Source organism: Mesoplodon bidens (assembly GCF_964165515.1).
Source record: "Mesoplodon bidens genome assembly, chromosome: 7".
NCBI classification, from domain to species: Eukaryota; Metazoa; Chordata; class Mammalia; order Artiodactyla; family Ziphiidae; genus Mesoplodon; species Mesoplodon bidens.
Genome location: NC_138164.1, coordinates 13,034,017 through 13,052,629, shown reverse-complemented (window position 1 = coordinate 13,052,629; position 18,613 = coordinate 13,034,017). Strand labels below are relative to the sequence as shown.

At 57.5% G+C, this 18,613-nt stretch overlaps 1 protein-coding gene across 1 annotated transcript in view; it reads right to left on the bottom strand.

The window, feature by feature from the left end:
• Nucleotides 1-17,598, bottom strand: part of NECTIN1 (nectin cell adhesion molecule 1) — a 68,501-nt gene extending 50,903 nt beyond the window's left edge. The window contains exon 1 of the mRNA XM_081239646.1: nucleotides 16,794-17,598. Coding sequence (XP_081095772.1) covers nucleotides 16,794-16,872 — 79 coding nt within the window. The 5' untranslated portion in view covers nucleotides 16,873-17,598. The remainder of the gene's footprint in view (nucleotides 1-16,793) is intronic.
• Between the last annotated feature and the right edge of the window lie 1,015 nt (nucleotides 17,599-18,613).

The following is an 18,613-nucleotide window of genomic DNA, read 5'->3' as shown; positions in this document are numbered from 1 at the left end:
CACACACCCTGGGAAACCACACATCCACACACACCTTCACACATGCGCGACTACAGAGCCCCCTGCTCCCTAGGGGTCAAGGCATGGGAGGTAGATACTTAGTAAATGTTGACTAAATGGCAAAAAGATGCTTTTGTTTGCCACAAACAACACGACGTGAGTATGGGAGGCGTCAGGAGAGAGGGAAGCAGGGCAGTTTTCACATCTTGGCTATGGGGTTAAACGAAGTGCCAGGAAAACAGGGAGGTGTGCGGGGGTGGGAAGGAAACCTCAGAGCTTACTGGGCTTGAGAAGGAGGGCAAGCCAGCAGCTCCCGTTGGTGTACTGTACATTTACGGGGCACCTACTGTGTACAGGGCACTGAGCTAGAGCCTGCAGAGATTGTAAGGCTGAGACCTCTCCTGCAAAGACCTCAGCGTCTAGGGTGAGGGGAAGAAAGAAAGACAGTACCAGACAACGTAGTACCAGGAGACTGGGGAAGGGGCCATTTGGGAACCAGGTATTTCACAGGTATTTTCACATGTTGGGGCTTTGGGCTCAGCCAGCAGCAGAAGCCAAGGCCCAGGGGCAGGAGTGCAGGAGCCAGGAGCAGTTAACTCTGGCTGCAAACTTGAATGTGCCCAAGTCAGGCAGGGGGAGATATCTTTGGAAAAGTAGGTTCTGGCTACAGCAAGAGCCTAGACCAGTGGTTCCCAAGTGGGGGTAACTTGGCCCCCAGGGGATGTTCAGCAATGTGTAAAGACATTTTTTCTTGTCACATGGTGGGGGGTGGGGTGGGAGGATGCTACTGGCATCCACCTGATAGAGGCCAGGGAGGGTGCTAAGCACCCTACAGTGCACAGAATTACTTGGCTCAGGATGTCAGCAGTGCTAGTTGGGGAGGTGAGAGCCCTGGCCTCGATCACGGAGACTGTGTTTAAGACAGCAGCACCAGGGAGCCCAGGAGGGCTTCAGGCAGAGCAGGAGCATGACATACCCCAACTTCTCCTTGCTCTCAGTGTGCGCAGGCCACACAGGAATGGGGAGAGGCCCCCGGATGGCTCAGAGGGTCATGGTGTCGGGACTGGCACGGGGTGGGGGTCTGACAGAAATGGGACCAATAAGAACTGGCAACAAATCAGATGCAGAGGATGGAGAAGAATTGGTCAGAGCTCCACTGAATGCAAAACTGGGGTTCCAAGCACAGAAATGGGGAGAGTCCAGCGAGGGCTGTGTCCTGGGAAGAGGAGGATTGTACATGGGGCCTGAAGCGGGACTGTCCATCTGGCAGTCAGACCAGCTGGTCTGGGGTGCAGGTCAGGCTGAAACTGGACAGAGCAGATAGAGAGGATCGTTCTCTGAGGGCCAAAATCCTCCACATGGCCTTCCCAGCCCCCTCCATGGCTACAAGCTCTCGGCTCCCCCATCCTGAAGACATTCCAGAAGACTCTAGTCTTCTTTCATGTGTGTCTGCATCTGGCCTCCCTCAGACTGCCCCGGTCATTCTCCTCTGCCGCTTCCCCCAGCCACTCCTACTCAGACTCCAGGTCTCAGCATCAAGGTCACTTCCCCGCGGGAAGCCTCCCCCAAGTTAGGGCCCAGGTGTCTCCTTCGCAGCCCAGTGCAGCACTGTGCAGACTTTAATCACTCGAGTAATTCCCTAGACCGGATCTGTGTGCCATCCCAGAGCCCAGAGCGGGAGGACACCTGTTTTCAGACGGTACATCACAACTGGGCTCAGCCCCAGCTCTTGCCAAGGACTGAAACAGGCAGGAGAGGCTCCCAGGGCCCTCGCTTCAGCCCTTGTCTCCTTTCCCTTTTCCCTTTTCTGCCCTTCCTTTGCCACCTCCCCGTCCCCTGACCACACGGCTTACAAAAACAGTTCTAGAAAGAACTGTTCTGATAGCCACCAGGATGGGATTGCACCAAGGAGCCAGGAAAAGGCATGACAACCAGGACAACTGCCAATGGGAAGTGTTCCAGTAGTTACAGATGAAAAATGCCACCCAAAGGCCAAACCTCAAGGACATGTGCCGCACCCCCCCCCCCCATGAGCCTTTGAATAAAGCCTTTAATGTCAACTTGAATGGCTTAAAGTACTTTTTCTTGACATACGGTACCTGGCACTTAACAGATGCTCAAAGAACATCTGTAGACTAACTGACCTCACCTAAAGGATTAGGGAAGAGTCACCCACAGGATCACCCCAGGACCCCATCTGGCCAGCAGAAAGGGCCCGACCAAGTCAGTCAATGGGGGCCAAGGAGAGTGAGTACTGAGATGCTCTCTGGGCTGGTCAAAGGGCCTGCCCTCCCAGCAGGCAATATCTAGGTGCATCCAAAGAGCCCGTGGGAGCAGGCCTGCAGGTCGCTAATTACTCTTGGAGATTAAACACCATGCTGGCTCTAGAGACCAGAAAGCAGCTGGGAGAGAGGGTGGGCAGAGCCTAGAAGGATCTCCAGGGCTGGAGGTGGGGGAGCTGAAATTGGGGAGAAAACACTAATGATTGACTAACCAGAGTTACTAATTATTAACCAGCTAGACTCCTGGACTTGAGGGCCCACTTGGCGCCTTCACCCCTACACCAGTGTTGAATCCGGAGCACCTCTGGAACTCCCCAGCCCCGCTCTGGAGGCTGCCCCACCCCCACCCCACCCACCACAGACTGTCCCCAGCCCCGCCTCGATCTTTATCTTGCTCCGCCCTTCCCGGTGGCTGCTACCGTTGAATATCGACCCCTTCTCCCCACCCTGGTGGGGTGTCAGGAGACAGAGGGATGACAGCGATAGAAAATATTATTTGGAGGCGTGTCTGGGTGAGCCAGAGGCGGCCAAGGGAGGAGCCATCCCCTCTTCACTGCTCCCCTCGCCGCCTCCTCCCTCTGAGCACAGCTCAGCTCCTTATCTCTCCCTGCTCAGCCTCAGGGTTTGGCAGGTTTGGCAAAAGGACCACCGTCTAAGGCGGGGTGGGGTGGGGAGTTGGCAAGGAGCAGCGAGCCTGCGGGACAGGGCATAAGGGGCTCCAAGCCACGCCTCCTGGGTTTTGGGGGCGGGGTGCTGGGGCTCAGGAGGGTGGAGACGTGTTGGGGGGCGGAGCCTGTCTAACCTCCTCTCGGGTTCAGGAAGGAGGCTTCTGGTTTACCCTCAGGATAAAGAGAAGGCCAGACTCTCCAGGGGCCAAAGACTCATTTCACCAATGGCCATGGGAATCCACGGCTAAGAAGACGGCAAGGGTCTTCTGGGGCGGGGAGGGGACGCGCTTTTAGTGCCTGGACGGTACTGATAAACTGCCTGCGGCGGTGGTGGTCCGGGGCGGGGGGGATGGACATGAGGCTGCAGAATCTGTATCACAGTCTGTGTATCACAAGGTCAGATGGTGAGGTGCCTCACCCCACCACATGCCGTGGCTCGCTCTCCCAGTGCTGTGACGTGCCACAGAGCCGCTGCACCATGGCGTGAGGCACCAACGGGCGACAGGAGAGGCTGCCAGGAGACCCCCCCCCCAGGGATCCCTGTGGGCACCGCCTCCCACCGGTGACCACACCCATTCCAACCGGTCCCCACCCATGCCAATTAGGGCACAGGCTGCTGGGAGAACTAGGGGGCTGCTCCCAGCGCCTCACAGTGAGGTGGCTGCAGGCAGAGGGTCCCCCGCCCTCCCCACTGTCCTCTCTATGTCCTGAATCTCTGCAATATGCTCCCTCTCTCAGGCCCCTCACCAGCTTAATTCCTTAATTCCCACTGGAGATAAACGGATCTTTCACTGCAATTTATTGTTAATCCAAAGGAAAACAGGGGTTGGGAAGGGGTGAGGTGGAGGTGGGGAAGGGTGAAGGCAGCTAACCCACTCCCTCCTCCTGGCCCCTGGGACAGTGGTTGCAGCTGAGGACGCCTAGGCTGAAATCCCTGGGCCAGTTCGCCGGCGTTTGGAGCATCACACCTGTTACCGGGGATCTAGACAACTTGGTTCCCAGGAAAGCATCTGAGACGGAGGGGGTATCAGACTTGGCTGGCTGAGCTCATGGGAGAGAAGACTCCAGGTGCCAGAGGCCATCTTTAAATGCCTGGAGGACCCCCATGTGCAGAATCAGATGTGTTCTACAGGATTCCAAGGGGGTAGAAACAGGACTAAGTGGTGGGGGCTTCAGGGATACAGACTTCAGCTCAGTACAAGGAAGAATTTGGGGCAGTCAGAGCTGTATGGGCTTCCATGTAGGGTACCATCACTGCAGGTATTCATGCTGAAGCTGCATGATCAACCAACAGGTAGGGATGTGGTTGGGGGGTTTTAAGAAGTGAATGGATGTTACATTATTTGACTCCCCTTCCAACCCTGAGACTCTAGGGTTCTGTGACTTACTCTTCTCCCCACCTTCACCTGCAGGGCAGGAGGTATCCTCAGCTGAGGGCCCAGCTGGGAGGCTCTTCCCAGACCTGGGGCTGGGAGGGGACAGGTGGGCTCAGATGGATAACCCGCCTTTACGGATGAAGGAGCACGCAGCCCCTGCCTAGTCACCCCCGCCCCTCCATGTCCCAGCAGGGAGGGTTTAGGGAGAGTGACACCCCCCAGGATCGTGAGGCCCCAGCTCCTCCTCTCCGTCTCCCAGCCAGGCCACTGTCCTACAGGCATGCAGAGGTGGCACTCTGAGGTGTCACCTGCTGTGTGTGAGGTCAGAGGGCTGGTGCTGTCCCATGCTGTACTAGAGGCATCAGTGCACACGGGGTTGAGTGGGTGCAGGAATGGGCCTGCCACCCCTCTCCCACCACACACCCAGGGCAGTGGGAGTCCCATAAGTGCTGGCATCGGGCTCTGGGGGCAGCCGGACTCCTGCACCTGGGGTACCTTGGTCGAGGGCGCGTAACTCTTGCTTCTAACTACCCTTCAAGAAGGGAGCACAGGATGGTTCCAAGGGTCACCAGGCACCTTTCCAGGTGACCATCTGGGCAGGGTGTGGTTTTCCAGGAGCCCAGGGGCCTGAGTGCCTGACTCTTCCTGAGTTGATCACCATGGAGAGGTCACAGGAGCCCTGCTGAGGGATACCCCACCCAGCGGGTCATGAACTGCTGGGAGGGCTCCTGGGCCTGGCTTCCCAGCCCCTGGGAAGTGACCTTCCTCTAGACCCGGGGTCTCTAGGCAGGCAGTAGCTAATAGCCAAGTGGTGTGAAGACTCGCTCTGTACCAGGCACCGTGCTAATCACACCACGTGGCCACATGCATTCTTTACCACTTCTAAACCTCCCAGTATCACATCCCCATTTTCCAGTGACGGGAACTCAAGTCTGGAGAAGACAAGACATAGATATATACACGGCCACATGTAAGTAATAAAAGGCAGAGACCGCTTGGCTCCAAAACAACCAGTGGGTTCAGTCAATTTGCTGGGAAAAATATAGTCACACCAGTTGTTTGTGATCCTATAGACAAAACAGTTATCCAAGATTGACCTTCTGCATTCTCTAACTGGTGGCTGGGGGACAGTGCAGACCCTGCCTCGACAGCCATCATTTTTGATTGCCTACCTCTCCCTACTCTTCCCCTCACCCCCCAGGATCCAGACTCTACCCTCCCCACAGGGAGCTGGGTGAGAGCCCCCCGCCTCCGTGGGGGAGAAGATGGCAATCAGAGTCTGATCAGGAGCAGACACACACACACAGAGCACGTGACCTCACGTGTGGGCACACACATACACACACAAACCATAAACCTCTCTCATACACACACAGAGGACATAAAAACATTTGTAAAGAAACACATAAACCAGCACAAATTATCATTACAGTGTAAACTGTGTACACAAGTGCCGAGGGGGTAGGAGTAATGGAGTGATGGGAGATGGGAGAGGATAATGGAGCTGTTTCCTGGCAAGGGGGCTTCTGAGCAGAGCTGGGCTGTGTGTGTGTGTGTGCGGGGGGGGTGACTTGCAGAGAAGCTAGCTGGTGGCACTGTCTGCCCGCTGTCCCAGGCTCCCTGGAGGGAAGGGGGAGCCACAGAGACCCTTTCCAGTTACCCCACAGCAGTGCTGAGAGGTGGGGGCCAAAGACTGTCCCTCTCCTCCTCCACGACTACCCCCTCCTTCGGTTCCAGCCCAGAGGCCCATTATCTGACTCCTGGGAGGCGTCGAAGGTTGGGAAGGGTGCTGAGGCCCAGGCAGGGGCGGGCACAGGGGAGCAGGGGCAGGGGGTTGTCATCTAAGTTCCCCAAAGGTTCATCCATCAACTGAGCGGAGATAATCAGAGTGCGCAGCCGGCCCAGGACACTGATTACTCTCTGGGCCCTGTAAACACAGGGAATAAATCTGGGAAGGGGCTGGGGAGGAGGTGTCTCGGTAGCAGGGCCGGCCACCCTGCCTGGGAAGGGAGAGGCAGCCCATCCATCATTCTGAGATATGCAGCAATCTAGGCCAATGAGATCAGGATGGTTTGGGGATGGGGGAGGTGGGCAATCATCATAAAATTATCCAGTGCAGTGTGGCTGCTCCACTCCGGATCTTATTCATACTCAAGGAGAAGCCCGTCCCTGCCTCTGCTCCAAGTTTTACCCAGGAGCCGCTGTAGAGGCTTCTGCCATTGACTTAAAACCCTCAAAGGAGGCCTGGCCCAGAGGGCACGAAAGTGGCTTGACTCAAAAGCACCCATGGGCATCGCAGGCCCTGGGGCAGGCAGGCTCTGGGCAGAGTTGGCTCCTTTGTGCTGACAAGGCAATCCTTAGGTTTGCATGGAGGTCAGATGGGTCTTAAGCCCTCCTTCCTCCTATGCTTCCAAGTACTTCCCGGGTGCCGGGAGGATTCCAGCTCCAGGAACCGATCGCATAGCTCTGGCCTGTGTCTGGGCCACAGAAGTCGCACCGTAATTCAAACTAACGGAGCATGGATAATCTAGAACAGCAGAGGGTCTAAGAGGAATTTCTCTTTGGCGTCGAAACATATCAGATGACTGTTCTGCAGCTGAGTTACCTTCCTAATTAAGCAAGGGAGTTTGTGAGGCCTGAGCACACGTGGTAATCTGCAGGGTCAGGGAGTGCTGGAGGAACACTGGCCCCAGGTGACCCTCGAGAGGACAATCACACGTGGGCCATCTGGAGTCCACTCTTGGTCCTTGACCACAACACTGGGAAAGGGTTTTGATCTTTCTGCTCCCACGATCCTCCCTCTTGGGACAGTTCGATACCTCAGCTGCAAGGCGGCCAATGCCTCGGTCTGTGGCTCTCTGTCTTGAACCTGCCTGTGGTACAGGAAGCACCAGGCCCGTTCATCCCAGGAGATCAAAGCAGCTGGCACATGTGAACACCCTAAATCCTCTCCCTGCCCCTCTCCCCAGGTAGGGGCCACCTCCCTTGCCATCTTTTGGGATCTCTGGGTGAGGGCAAGAGGGACGGGAACCTTCCAGAAGCTTAGGACAGGCCCTGGCATAGGATCAGTTTGCTGAGCTGTGGACCCACCCAGGATCTGGGGCCAGCCTGGGAACACCTTCTGGGGGCAGTTCCAGGCAGATTCTCTGAGAGGAGCTATTATACCTGCCTCTAGTCCCACAGTGAAACATGGTGGGAGGCCCCCAAACGGCATCAGTGATGCTCAAAGGCTCAGGGGATGAAAGAGCAATAATGTCAAGACATTTCCCTGTAGCACAGGCACATTAATACTCCCAAGACACAACGGTGATGGTGGCAGGATATACCAGGAATGTAACAACTGTACTTTTAGTACTTGTAAGGTATCCAAAGGATAAGTAGTAACAACTACTGAAACTCCCTGATGCTAAGGACTAATAACCCCCCAATGCTCCAGGGAGGCCCCAGGTCATTCCTGCACCGTCAAAGGGAGCAGGAGGGTAGGCTATAAGATGCTATGCAGGGGGGATGTGCATTCTTGAGGCAAGGTCCTGTGTTACTCCAGGCTTAGTAAGCTGTCTTCTTCCATCACCCAGAAGAGAGGCAGCTTAGCCAAGTGGTAGGATCATGGACACTGGACCTGATTCCCTGGATCTGAATCCTGCCTCCGCCACTTACTAGCTATGTGACCAGAGGCGAGTTACCTAACCTCTGCTCAGGTCTCCTTTGTTCATATGTTAAAGACGGTGGGGGAAGGATCCTCCACAAGAAGGAGGTATTGTTATGAAGACCGAATAAGTTATTACATGTAAGATGTTTACAACAGTGTCTGAGTGTCTAAAAACTCTTGATAACAGTTTGCTGTTATTGTTATCATCATGACTGTCCAAACAAGCAACGACATATCCACTTAGCATGTACTATGCAATGATGTATCCACCTACTACACTGCTATCAGCCTGTGGTGTGGCCAACCCTGTGCAAGGCCCTACGGATTCCAAGCTCTGTCAACAATGGACCCTGTCCTTTTGGAGCTCTCAGTCTTATGAAGATAAATCCCAGGCCCAAATAACTATAGCAAGATGCACAGTGGTTATTGCCATGGGTGGCATGGGTGAGGTGCTGGGAATGGGAGGTGGGGGCTTTGAGTGAGACAGGTTATCTCCAGCTGGGGGCTTCATGATAAAAGTAGCTCTCAACCTCAGTTTTTGGATATGGGAAATAAGGGCGATTTGGGGGGAACGGCACGTGCAAAGGCACTGAGGTGGGAAAGCATGGGGTGTGTGGCTGGCTGGGCCTGCCATGCAGGGAGGGGTGGTGGGAGCTGAGCCAGGGAGGGGGCAGCCATCAAATGCTTCTGGGCTTGTGAGTATCCTTCTCAGGAGCGCTTTAGGTATATTCATCCAAGAAGCAGTGTAGGCAGTTTGGAGCCAGAGCCAGGAGTTGGGGATGGAGGCGAGCCAGGGGCTGCTGCAGGAGTCCCCGAATGAGGACACTGCTACCAGCCCCTCCTGCAGTGGGATCCACGTCAAGTGGGTCAAGTGGCGGCAAGGCTGGCTCGGCTCTGAGGCACCTCGTCTACTTCCTTTGTCCCAGCGGCTGACAGCATTTGCCCAGGAGAGACTAGGAGTGACAGAGGGGATACCTGGGGCGCTGCTCAGGGGTCAGGGAATGGAGCCCACGGAGTCAGCCCACCAATCCCACTTGGGGCTCGAATTCCAGACAAGCTGCAGGGCCTTACAGGGGAACATCTGGGGCTGGCATAGATCTCCAGCCCCCGTTTCTCCAGAGCAGGGCTGACTTGCCGATGTCTTCCCAAACAGCTTGGCGCTCCCACCTCCGCTGACTGATTTGGTGGGCTCTCACGTGCTGAAGTGTGGGCTGGCCTGTGTGACCCCCGCGTGGAGCACACCAAGTGAGCCCGTGTGCGCTAAGAACCAATTACTCCGGCCTGGCACTCTCTTTCTTCTACAAGACCGAGGCTCCAAGAAGGGGCAAGGTTTTCTTTGCCCTTGTCTTGTTTTTCATGGCTACATCCACTGAGCCCTGGTGGTACGGTGGTGACTGGCTGGTCTGCGGGGGAAGAAAGATAAAGCAGAGGGGGAGGGCACAGGCAGACGGGCTGCCTATCAACAGACACCAGAATCTGCTAAGAAAGAAATAATCCCGTCTTTGGTGGGCAGAACCCCAAGATGGAACCAGGGCTCCATCACAGCGACTGTGGGCAAGTCACTCCACCTTGGGGAGAGGAGAGGGGCCAGGAAGCCCCTGTGGAGGCTGCCAGCTGGTGAAACTGCATCTATAGGGAATGAAAAATGCTTCTCACATGGGGTCTCCAGGTTCTACCCCCACCTTTTGGACAGAAAGATGGGCTAAGATTCAGGCCAAGGCCGTGTGGAAGGCTCCAGACTCTACCTCTGCTGCTAGGACGTGTCTCTCAGATCTGTGTGTGGCGGTGGGCGTGCTGTCCCCTGTGCCCTCTTCTATGGAATGACAATGATCTGCTGAGCTTCTCAGAGAAGGCGGACTCCTGTGCGTAGCCCTGGAGGGAGCTGTGTCCTTGCCTCCTTAAGGTGGGGAGCAGAACTGAGGGTCCAAGTGGGCAGGAGGGACTCCATGTTTCCAGCTTTGGGGAACATGCATTCCAGGAATGTGCGGGTGCGGGTGGGGAAGGAGGACCCTGCTTAGGCCCACAGATCAAACTCGAACTCCCAACGGGACATGCTTGTGCCCATGGCCATTGGCCTGTTTTGCTGCCTGGGCCACGCCTGCAGCTGTGTCCCAACGGAGCCACCAAGCCAGCGGAACTAATGTCCTCTAATGAGATCCGGGCCAGAGTGGCTAGGCGGGTTTTATTGTCTGTGGCTTGGTAATGAGACTCCTCATAAACTGGGAATGAAACTGGGGTCTGCGTGGACCAGAGAGGGGTGGGGGATAGCCTAGGAGAGGGAATCGACTCTGCCTACCAAATCCCCGCGCCCCCCTCCGCTGTTCCAGTTAAGTCCACAATGCTGTCTGAGCACCGCTCTGCCCTGGGCCAGGCCCACACGCTGGCTGTGTGCCTGCCTGTGCCCGGAGGCTCTGTGCTCACACCTCAGGGGCCGTGCCCACGTCTCAGGTCAGATCCCTGGGAGTGGTGCTCTAGCATCTGAAAGGACATGGTCCCCTTGACACGCCCCCTCCCCCAAGCTGTTCTGTTGTTGGACATCTTGTACTCTGTGCCAACCTGGGCTCTGTGGTCAGCTCCAGCTGGGCCACCCTCCAACCTATATCCTTAACTTATCCCTCACTTCTCCAGGGAGCCGCCGTGCTCTGCTTGTTGTGGGGGAGAGTGTAAGCTGGTGGTTGCTGGCAAAGTGAATGACCGCCTCACCGGACACATTCTCTCGTGGCCTGGCTCATCCTCTTCTGCATCTGTCCAGCCCAGCCCATCTCATCTTCCTCATCTACTGAATTTGGAGTCAAAAGACCTGAAATCTAATTTGGCTACACTGGCATGAAATGGTCAGCAAGGTACTAAACCTACACCTCACTTTTCTCATCTGTAAAATGGGAGAACTACTGATACCCTTCACATGGGCTCACTGAGAGGATCAGCTGAAACTATGAACTGAAAAGACTGTCACAAACATCTTTATTATTATTGGTGAAAGGACTGAGCCTTCAGCTGGAGAAACCAAAAGGACTTTCTGCCAGTGAGAAGGGCATGACCCCAGGACAGATTCTCTACCTCTCGGACTGTACCATCTCGCCTGAAGTGCCGGTACCGTGGACTGCTGGGAAAGGGTCCTGTGGCCCACCCTTCTCCCAAGTGTGGAAGTTTGCAGGGGCTGAGTCCCAGGCCCTCCATGCCAGCCTCAGGCTGCTGCCCTAGCCAGCACTCCAGACGGGCCATGGTGCCCAGCTGGGCCCCAGCCAGGGAGTGAGGCAGGTGCAGGGGAGAGCGCTCGGTGACAGGCTGCAGAACAAAGGTGCACAGCACCTGCTGCTCGTGCCATACATGATGACCAGGGCTGGGCTCAGGTAGGTGCCTGCAGCCAACCAGGCCACCTGAGTCCCCCAGGGCTGCTGCAGCCTTTGCCATCATTTCCAGGTGGGGAAGAGAGGCCAGCAGTGGGCAGGCAGCTGAGTGGTTCTTTCTTAAGGGATTGTGAAGTTGGCACTGCCCAGCTGGCAGACACAGTGGGGGCCAGGACCACTCAGAGGAAAGGTGTAGGGAATAAAAGCAGCTACCACTACTGAACATTTATCACATGCCTGGTAATGCACTAAGCGCTTTCCATACATTACTGTCGATCTAATCTTCACAAACCTCCTTTGAAAGCTGTATTAGAAGAAACCCATTTTACAGACGGGAAAACTGAGGCCTACAAAGCAACTTAACCAAGTCCACTCAGCTGGCAATTGGTGGAGATGGGATTCAAATCCAGTCCAGCTGGCCTTGCTTTGCTCTCTCACTCTGCTGGGTGGCCAAGATGGGGTGATCTCCAGGTTGCGGGAAGAGGAACTGAGCTATCTGCAGCTCCCTGTTGACCGGGGCCTGGGACCACGGCTACTCTGCCCCAGAAGACTGTGAAAGGCACAGATCCCACGAGTTCCTGAGAATACATAAGCACTGCCCCTCCCCTACCCCAGAATAAACCTTGGGATTATCCATTGCCCTGAAGAGCCAACAGTCTGCTGTCAGGAAGACTTTCTTTGTGTCCTTCTTGTCTCTCCTGTTGCACTGAGTTCATCTCTCCTTGTCAGTGTTCAGATATTACGTTTGATGTGTTTTCTCCTATCTTTTCCCTCTCCCCATTTCCCAGTTCCAAACAGCACAAGAGAATCCAGAGCTTAAAGGGTTAACCGGACTAAGGGGTGTTATCTCCAGCTCAGGGCTTTCCCTGTGCAAGGTGATCCCTGCTCAGATCTTAAGTTACCTCCTTCCCCAGCCAGCACATCTGCTGCTGGCTCTGCGGACCTGGTCTCTATGGAGAGGGGCGGGCATCATGGGGCAGAAACATTTGCCAGCTGGACTCGGGCACAGGGTCCTGGGATCCCGGGACTGCCCTCTTCCCCACTCCTTGCCCCTCATCCCCACTTGTCTTTTCAACAAGGGGGCTCCTGCTTTCTGCTGAGTGAACTGGGATGCTTCCAGGTACATGTATGTTGCCAGTCTGGGCACACATATGGTTCAGCAGGGCTCTTCACAGCCCACGACTCGAGAGCTCCTTTTTAAATGCCCAGAGTACATCACCTTTCTCCAGCTGGTCCTTTTCCCCAAATATTCACGCAGGAAGCAAAGATGCCAAAATAGTAGCTGAAACTCTATTTCTTGTGGCCCCTCCCAGCCGTTCAGGAATCCTGAGAAGCAGCGGAAAAGTCTCTCCAGGTGAGCATCTCCCTGTGAGGATGCAGAGGCCAGTCTAAGGCCAAGGGCGGAGCAGAAAAATAAGGCAGTGTCCAGGCTTCCCAACCCCAAAGGAAATGGCAGCGCATCTTGGAAGGAGCTGGCTAAGGGCAAATCCTAGGTCTCCTCCAAAGTCACCCTCACTGACACTCTGACATAAACACAGGTGTTACCAAGGCTCACAGCCACTCACAAAATCCTAGTTGGAGAGCCATAAGAAATCAATTGCATGTGAATATACATTTGATGTATATTGATGGCCCCTGCACCATGGTGACCCACAGATCCCAGCGCACACACCTCCTTGTCCTAGTCCCCATGGGTCTGCATGTGCACAGTAAATTGTAGATGCCCAACACATGCACACACAGTCTTGCACACGTGTGTGTGCACCCACTCTATACCGAAGGTGAGGCCATATGCAGATTGTCAAAAATGTTATAGCCTAAGTCCCGTAGCTGGCTAATGTCCATTCTAGCCTGGCCCACTGGCTAACATTCAAAGTTAAAAAAAAAAAAAAAAAAATCAGCAAAACAGGTGACTATACAGACACCCTCACTGTCTCCCCCAGCAGGTAGGAGCCATTCACTTTACCAGGTTAACCAGGAAAGACACAATCAGGAAAATTGAAGGTATATTCACACCTCCCTTGGGTATTTTCTGTTTGTGCTGAACAATGAACATTAGTCAGCTGCTAAACAATGGCAGCATCATAGGCACAGTAACTGGGGCTGCCCCCCTGCCCCCCACCCTCCCCAGCCTGGCCCACTCGCTCATCCGTCAGCACTAGGGTTCTGGCTGGAGACCATCCTGGCAGTGTACAACTGGGTCCCGGGTCAGGCCATCGAGGTGGATTCATTGTGCAAAGCTGAGCAGCCGAGAAGGGAATGGATATCAGAGTCTAGGCCAGTATCAGGCGACGAGGGGCGGCCTGTCCCATAAACACAGAGAGTCAGGCTCAGACATACTTTCTAGACCACTCAGCCCAGGGTGCTGGGCCCAGGCTCTGCCATATCTCCTCCTCCCTTCCAACCTTGACTATTCGGCCTTGAAGCTGAGTCTGAGACATTCCACAGCACTGCCTCCCAAATGGGCACTGGGATGCCTGCTTACCCGCGCTGAAAACCCCAGGCCAGCAGGATTGCTTTTGCCATAACGTCCTGCCCAGCAAGCCAGAGCACACCACTGTCTGTGAGCAATGGGGAGAGAGGAGAATGACCCAACAGTCCTGACACCCCAGGTTTCGAAGGACGCCACCATGACAGCGAGCTCTGCACAGGCTGCAGAGAAGGGGGTGCTGCGGCCCAACAGGTCTTCCGAGGGTGTGCGCTCGACACCTGGGGCGTGTGTTCTCTTTCCAGACAAAAGGTTTGGGGAAGCCAATTAGGGAGGGTGTGGTGTAGGTGGGACACCAGCTCAGCGCACCTGCTTCTAAGACAGGTTCTCTGCCTCCTCTCCCGGGCTCCTCCTGTCCCTCTGGGATGCAGCCCCCGTGCCCCACTGGCCCTGTCCTCTGAGTGAACAGATTCATCTCAGAGGCTTGTGGGGCTTCACCACCCTGCCTGGTAAAGTCTGTGTTGTTGAAAACATACTTCTGTGCTTACACATCAATAGCCGGATTTGGAGTGTTTTGAAGTCCGTGGGCCACCACACACAGCCTGGGGGGGCTCCCCTCCCCCACCCTCCACGCCCCCTGCCATAGCCTAGGAGAACCCAGAAAGGAGCATCAGGCTGCCAAGTCCCCAGAGAGAAGCACAGCGGGCAATCAGAAGGGTGCCTGAGGGTGCTGGTAAATGGGGTGTGGGAGGGTGACTTCTGGGCCCACCAGCCTCTGTCCAAGTGTCATGTGGGCACTACCACATCCACCTCCCTCCCTTCACAGAGGCACCAGGGCCACAGGCACCGGGTAGAGGAGGCTGGCGGGTCGGGGAACTCTGGCTGCCCCGCTGACTGACGCTACCCAGCCAGGACAATTACGATCAATCAAGGAGGCTTATTAACTGCCTGTCTGAGCTGTGTGGTTCCTTCTCTGCGTCCCACCCCCTCAATCTGGATTTTTGGTGGGGAGGAGTGTCTACACTTGAGCCAGGTGACAGTGTCACCTCCCTGCCCCCACTTCCTGAGTGGGAGGAAGCAGGGCAGGCCTCCAGCCCCCAAAGAAGGAACGAACTACCAAGCACAGCACCACACAGCTGGGGAAGAGAGTAACAAAAGGAGGGGAGAATGGGGGGGGGAGTGAACTTCCCCTCCCCAAACCTTCCCGCTCTTTGTCTGACCCAGGATTAGGTTAACCCCTAGTATGCTGGTCCACACAGGCCTCAGGAAAGCTGTCCTTTTGCTGGGTTCTGGGTGTGGGCAATATGGGATTGAAGGGTTCCCAGAAGCCCAAACCCCGGTGTCGGACAAGTGCTAGAGCCTGAGCTTCTAGCATCTCCTGCTGGCTTCCCAGGAGGTCCAGGGAAAGATGAAGACCTCTCATTCTCACCACCACCCTGCTTCGAGGAGGGACTCAACCATGCCTCTTTGAAACGGGCAGTGACACCTGTGTGCCCAGGAACTTACCCTCACCCCGCACACCTAGCAGGGCAGCGCCCCCCAGGCTGCAGGGCCGGGGGCACCGTGGTGCGGGCTTTCACAAACCACTTTCTCCGCCATCGGCCACTCCGAGGCATTTTCGGAGCCCTGGCAGTGAGCTGGTGGTGGACGGGGTACAAAAGTGAATGCGGCCAGGTTCCTCCCTTCCAGAAGTGCAGGCCAGCCCCGCAAAACACACAACGTGGCTGGCCCGCAGATAACAGACAGCCCTCCGAGTCTGCAACATCGCACGTACCTCCTCCGCGGAGCGGCCGGCACAGCCGAGACCCAACATTCTCGCCCCACGCGGAGCCGGTCTCTCTGTACTTCGACCCCCTATTTTGCCACCTAAGGCCGGGGCCACGTGCTCCAGCCAAGCCCCCACCCTGCCCAGCCTCCTCCCCAAGCCCCCCATCTAGCTAGTGCGGGAGGTAGTCTCAGGTTTCCTTCACGAAGGCTGGAGGAACTCCCCCAAACCCCTCCCCCACTCCACCCGCCAGCCCCGACTGGCGCGCGGTGTCCCGAGCCACCGTGGGAGCCAGGCAGCTTCCCCAGGGACACAAAGGGTTAAATCCAGGCGAGGGGACTCGGTCGGATTTGCCTCCTAAACGCATTTTCCAGTTCATTCCCCAGCACAAAACGCCCGGGCCAGTCCCAGCCTCCGCCCCCACCCCATCCGTCAGAGGGGCCACCGCGGGCCACCCCCGGGGTCGGGCGTCGCGTTAACCCCTCGGCCGCCAGCATCTCAAGGAAGGACACGCGGGGCACCCTCGGAAAAGTGGGTCATGCAGCTACCTGGCTGGCAAGAAGCCCGCGGTGCCTCCTGCGGGGAGAGCCCCCCAAACTGCGATTGCAGTTCCGAGGCGAAGCCCAGCCCTGCGCAAGGCGGGGAGGTTGCGATCTCGCGCCGCCGGGGCCTCACCCTCCGGGTAAAGGAGCCGCAGGTGAGCCCTGCCGCAGGAGCGGGCCCTCCGCGTCGGTGGTGGGGCGACGCGGTGCGGCAGCGCCCGAAACCATCTGGCAAAGGGGCTGGTAGAAGAAACGAAGCCCCCCTGCTATCCGCCAAGCCCTGCAGCCCACCAGATCCGAGACTGACGCCCTCCCCCTGGGGCTGTTGTCTCGTACCCCGAGACGGTGATTACGGTGATTATTTTGCATTTATGTAACATGAAGTGTTTGCAAACGGCTTCCGGAGCCGATTATTAAATAAATAGAACGTTATTACATATTATTATTTTTGTGTGAAAAACTGCGCGGAGAAAGTGCTTTCTTGCTACACAGAGACGTGCATCCTACTGCTTCCCTGCAGGGCAGGCTGTTCGGCTGCTCAACCTCTCTTTCTCCGCCGTGCCACCCGGTACCCCCTTACCTAAGCCGTGACCCAACTTTTCTGGCTCCTTTCACTCCCTACAACCCAGACGTGCCTGCCATCCAGCTCCCAGCCCCGGGGGAGGCACTGGATGGGGGTATGTGTGTGGTGTGTGTGTGTGGGGGGGGGAAGGCAGAGGCGGAACGCGCTTACCTGGGAGGAAGAAGGCGGTCAAGCCGAGAGCGAGTCCCCACCAGCGTCCAGCGGCGCCCGCAAGCCCCATCCGAGCCATCGGGGTCCGGGGGTCCGGCGAGAGGGGCCGCGAGGAGAGCGCTCCTCGCGCTCCAGAAAGCAGCCCGGAAGACGAAGGCGATCCCTGCAGGCCGGCGGGCGCTCTGAAGATCCAGGTCAACCTCAGCCGTCGGCCGGGGAGGGGTGGGCTGGGTGGGATCGGCGCGGACGCAATCCGGGCCCCGGGCGGCCGCCGGCTCAGAGGCTCGGCAGATGCCCGCCGCAAGTTGCACGAGTCATGCCCCCTTCTCCTCCTCCGCTCTCCTCCCCGCGCCGGTCCCCGCCCTCTTCTTCCACGCAGAGCCGGGCTGGGGAGAGGGACCCACCCCCGGCGCGCCCGGCTGCCCGGCGCGGGCTCCCGGCCCCCGGCGCGCTCACACCCTCCCGCTCGGCTCCAACTTGAAGGCGTCCATGGGCGGCCGTCCTCCGAGGGCGGCGGGACGAGCGAGGGCGGCGGGCGGGCGGCGCGGTGGGCTCGGGGCCCAGGCGGAGGGCGCGCGGCTCGGCGGCCCAGCCGATCGGGCGGTGCGGCTCCAGGCGAGGAGAGCGACCCGGGGCGCCGCGTCCCCGCAGCGCCGCAGCTGCTCGCTCTGCCGGGTCCCGGCGATCCGCAACAATGTGGAGCTGCCCGGGCACCGAGTCGAGCCGCGCTCGCTCCTCTCCCTCTCTTTCTCTCACTCGCCGAGCTCCAGCCTCTCAGCCGCTCTCCCCGTGATGTCAGCCCGAGGGGGAGGGGTTAGCGTTAACCCCCTCCTGGCTCCCACGCGCGGCCCGCGCTCGGCCCCGGCCTCCGCCCCGCCGCGCACACCTTCCGGTCCCAGGCAGAGGCGGATCCCTAGCAAGGGCCGTGGGGTCGCGCTCGGGCCCACTGCTCGGGAGATGCCCCTTCGGTCGCCTTTCCGCCGGGGAGAGGGCCGAAGGGCTAGCCGCCCTCCTCCGTCGCTGACAAAGGGCGGCAGTGACCCCTAGCGGCCGGCGTCAGGGGAGAAGCCGCTCGGTGGGGGCGGAGTTAGGACGGGGTGGAGGCGGGGCTGTGGAGGAGCGGGCGTGCAGTACGGAGAACCCAGGATCCAGCAGTGTCCGAGGCGAAAGGTCTTCTCCAGGCCCTCTCCTCCAACCCTGGCCCCACTTTACAGACGAGGAGACAAAGGCCCAAAGAAGGGCAAGGCGGCTCGCCCAGGGGCATGAGCAGAAAGTGGCAGGGTTCGGATTAGAACCCAGTAGCTCCTGCTTCTCTCATCACCTGAACGCTAAATGGAGAGGCAGCTATGCGGGGGTATCCTCCGGAAGCTGCCAGGGAAGTCGGTGGTGGGCATTCGTGGGTGAGATGGGGCCACTGAGGTTTCTGGTCTTTTCTAATACACGCTCCCTTCAGGAGTTCCTTTTCCAAACACTGAAGCCCCCTCCCCTCCCGAAATAGAGCAAGAAATCTTGCTCTGCACCGTTTGCGGAACCTCTGTTTTGAGCGATTTGCAGGATACCCGCGAAAGGGACCCATCCAGTGTCCGCGGCAAGGCAGGGATTCTCCGCCCCATCCCATTCACCACCCACCACATCCGGGTGTGGTTGGCTTCCTGCCAAGGCGGCTGGGCCCTCTGGACCCTTGGCAGCCCGGCGCCTGCTCTCTGTTCCTTCCCTCTGGACCCCATCCTCTCCCTCAAGAGGAGACAGACAGAGTTTCCCACTAAGGAGAAGCAAGTTCTTCCCGGACGCCTGACCGGACAATGCTCCCTTTGCCCATT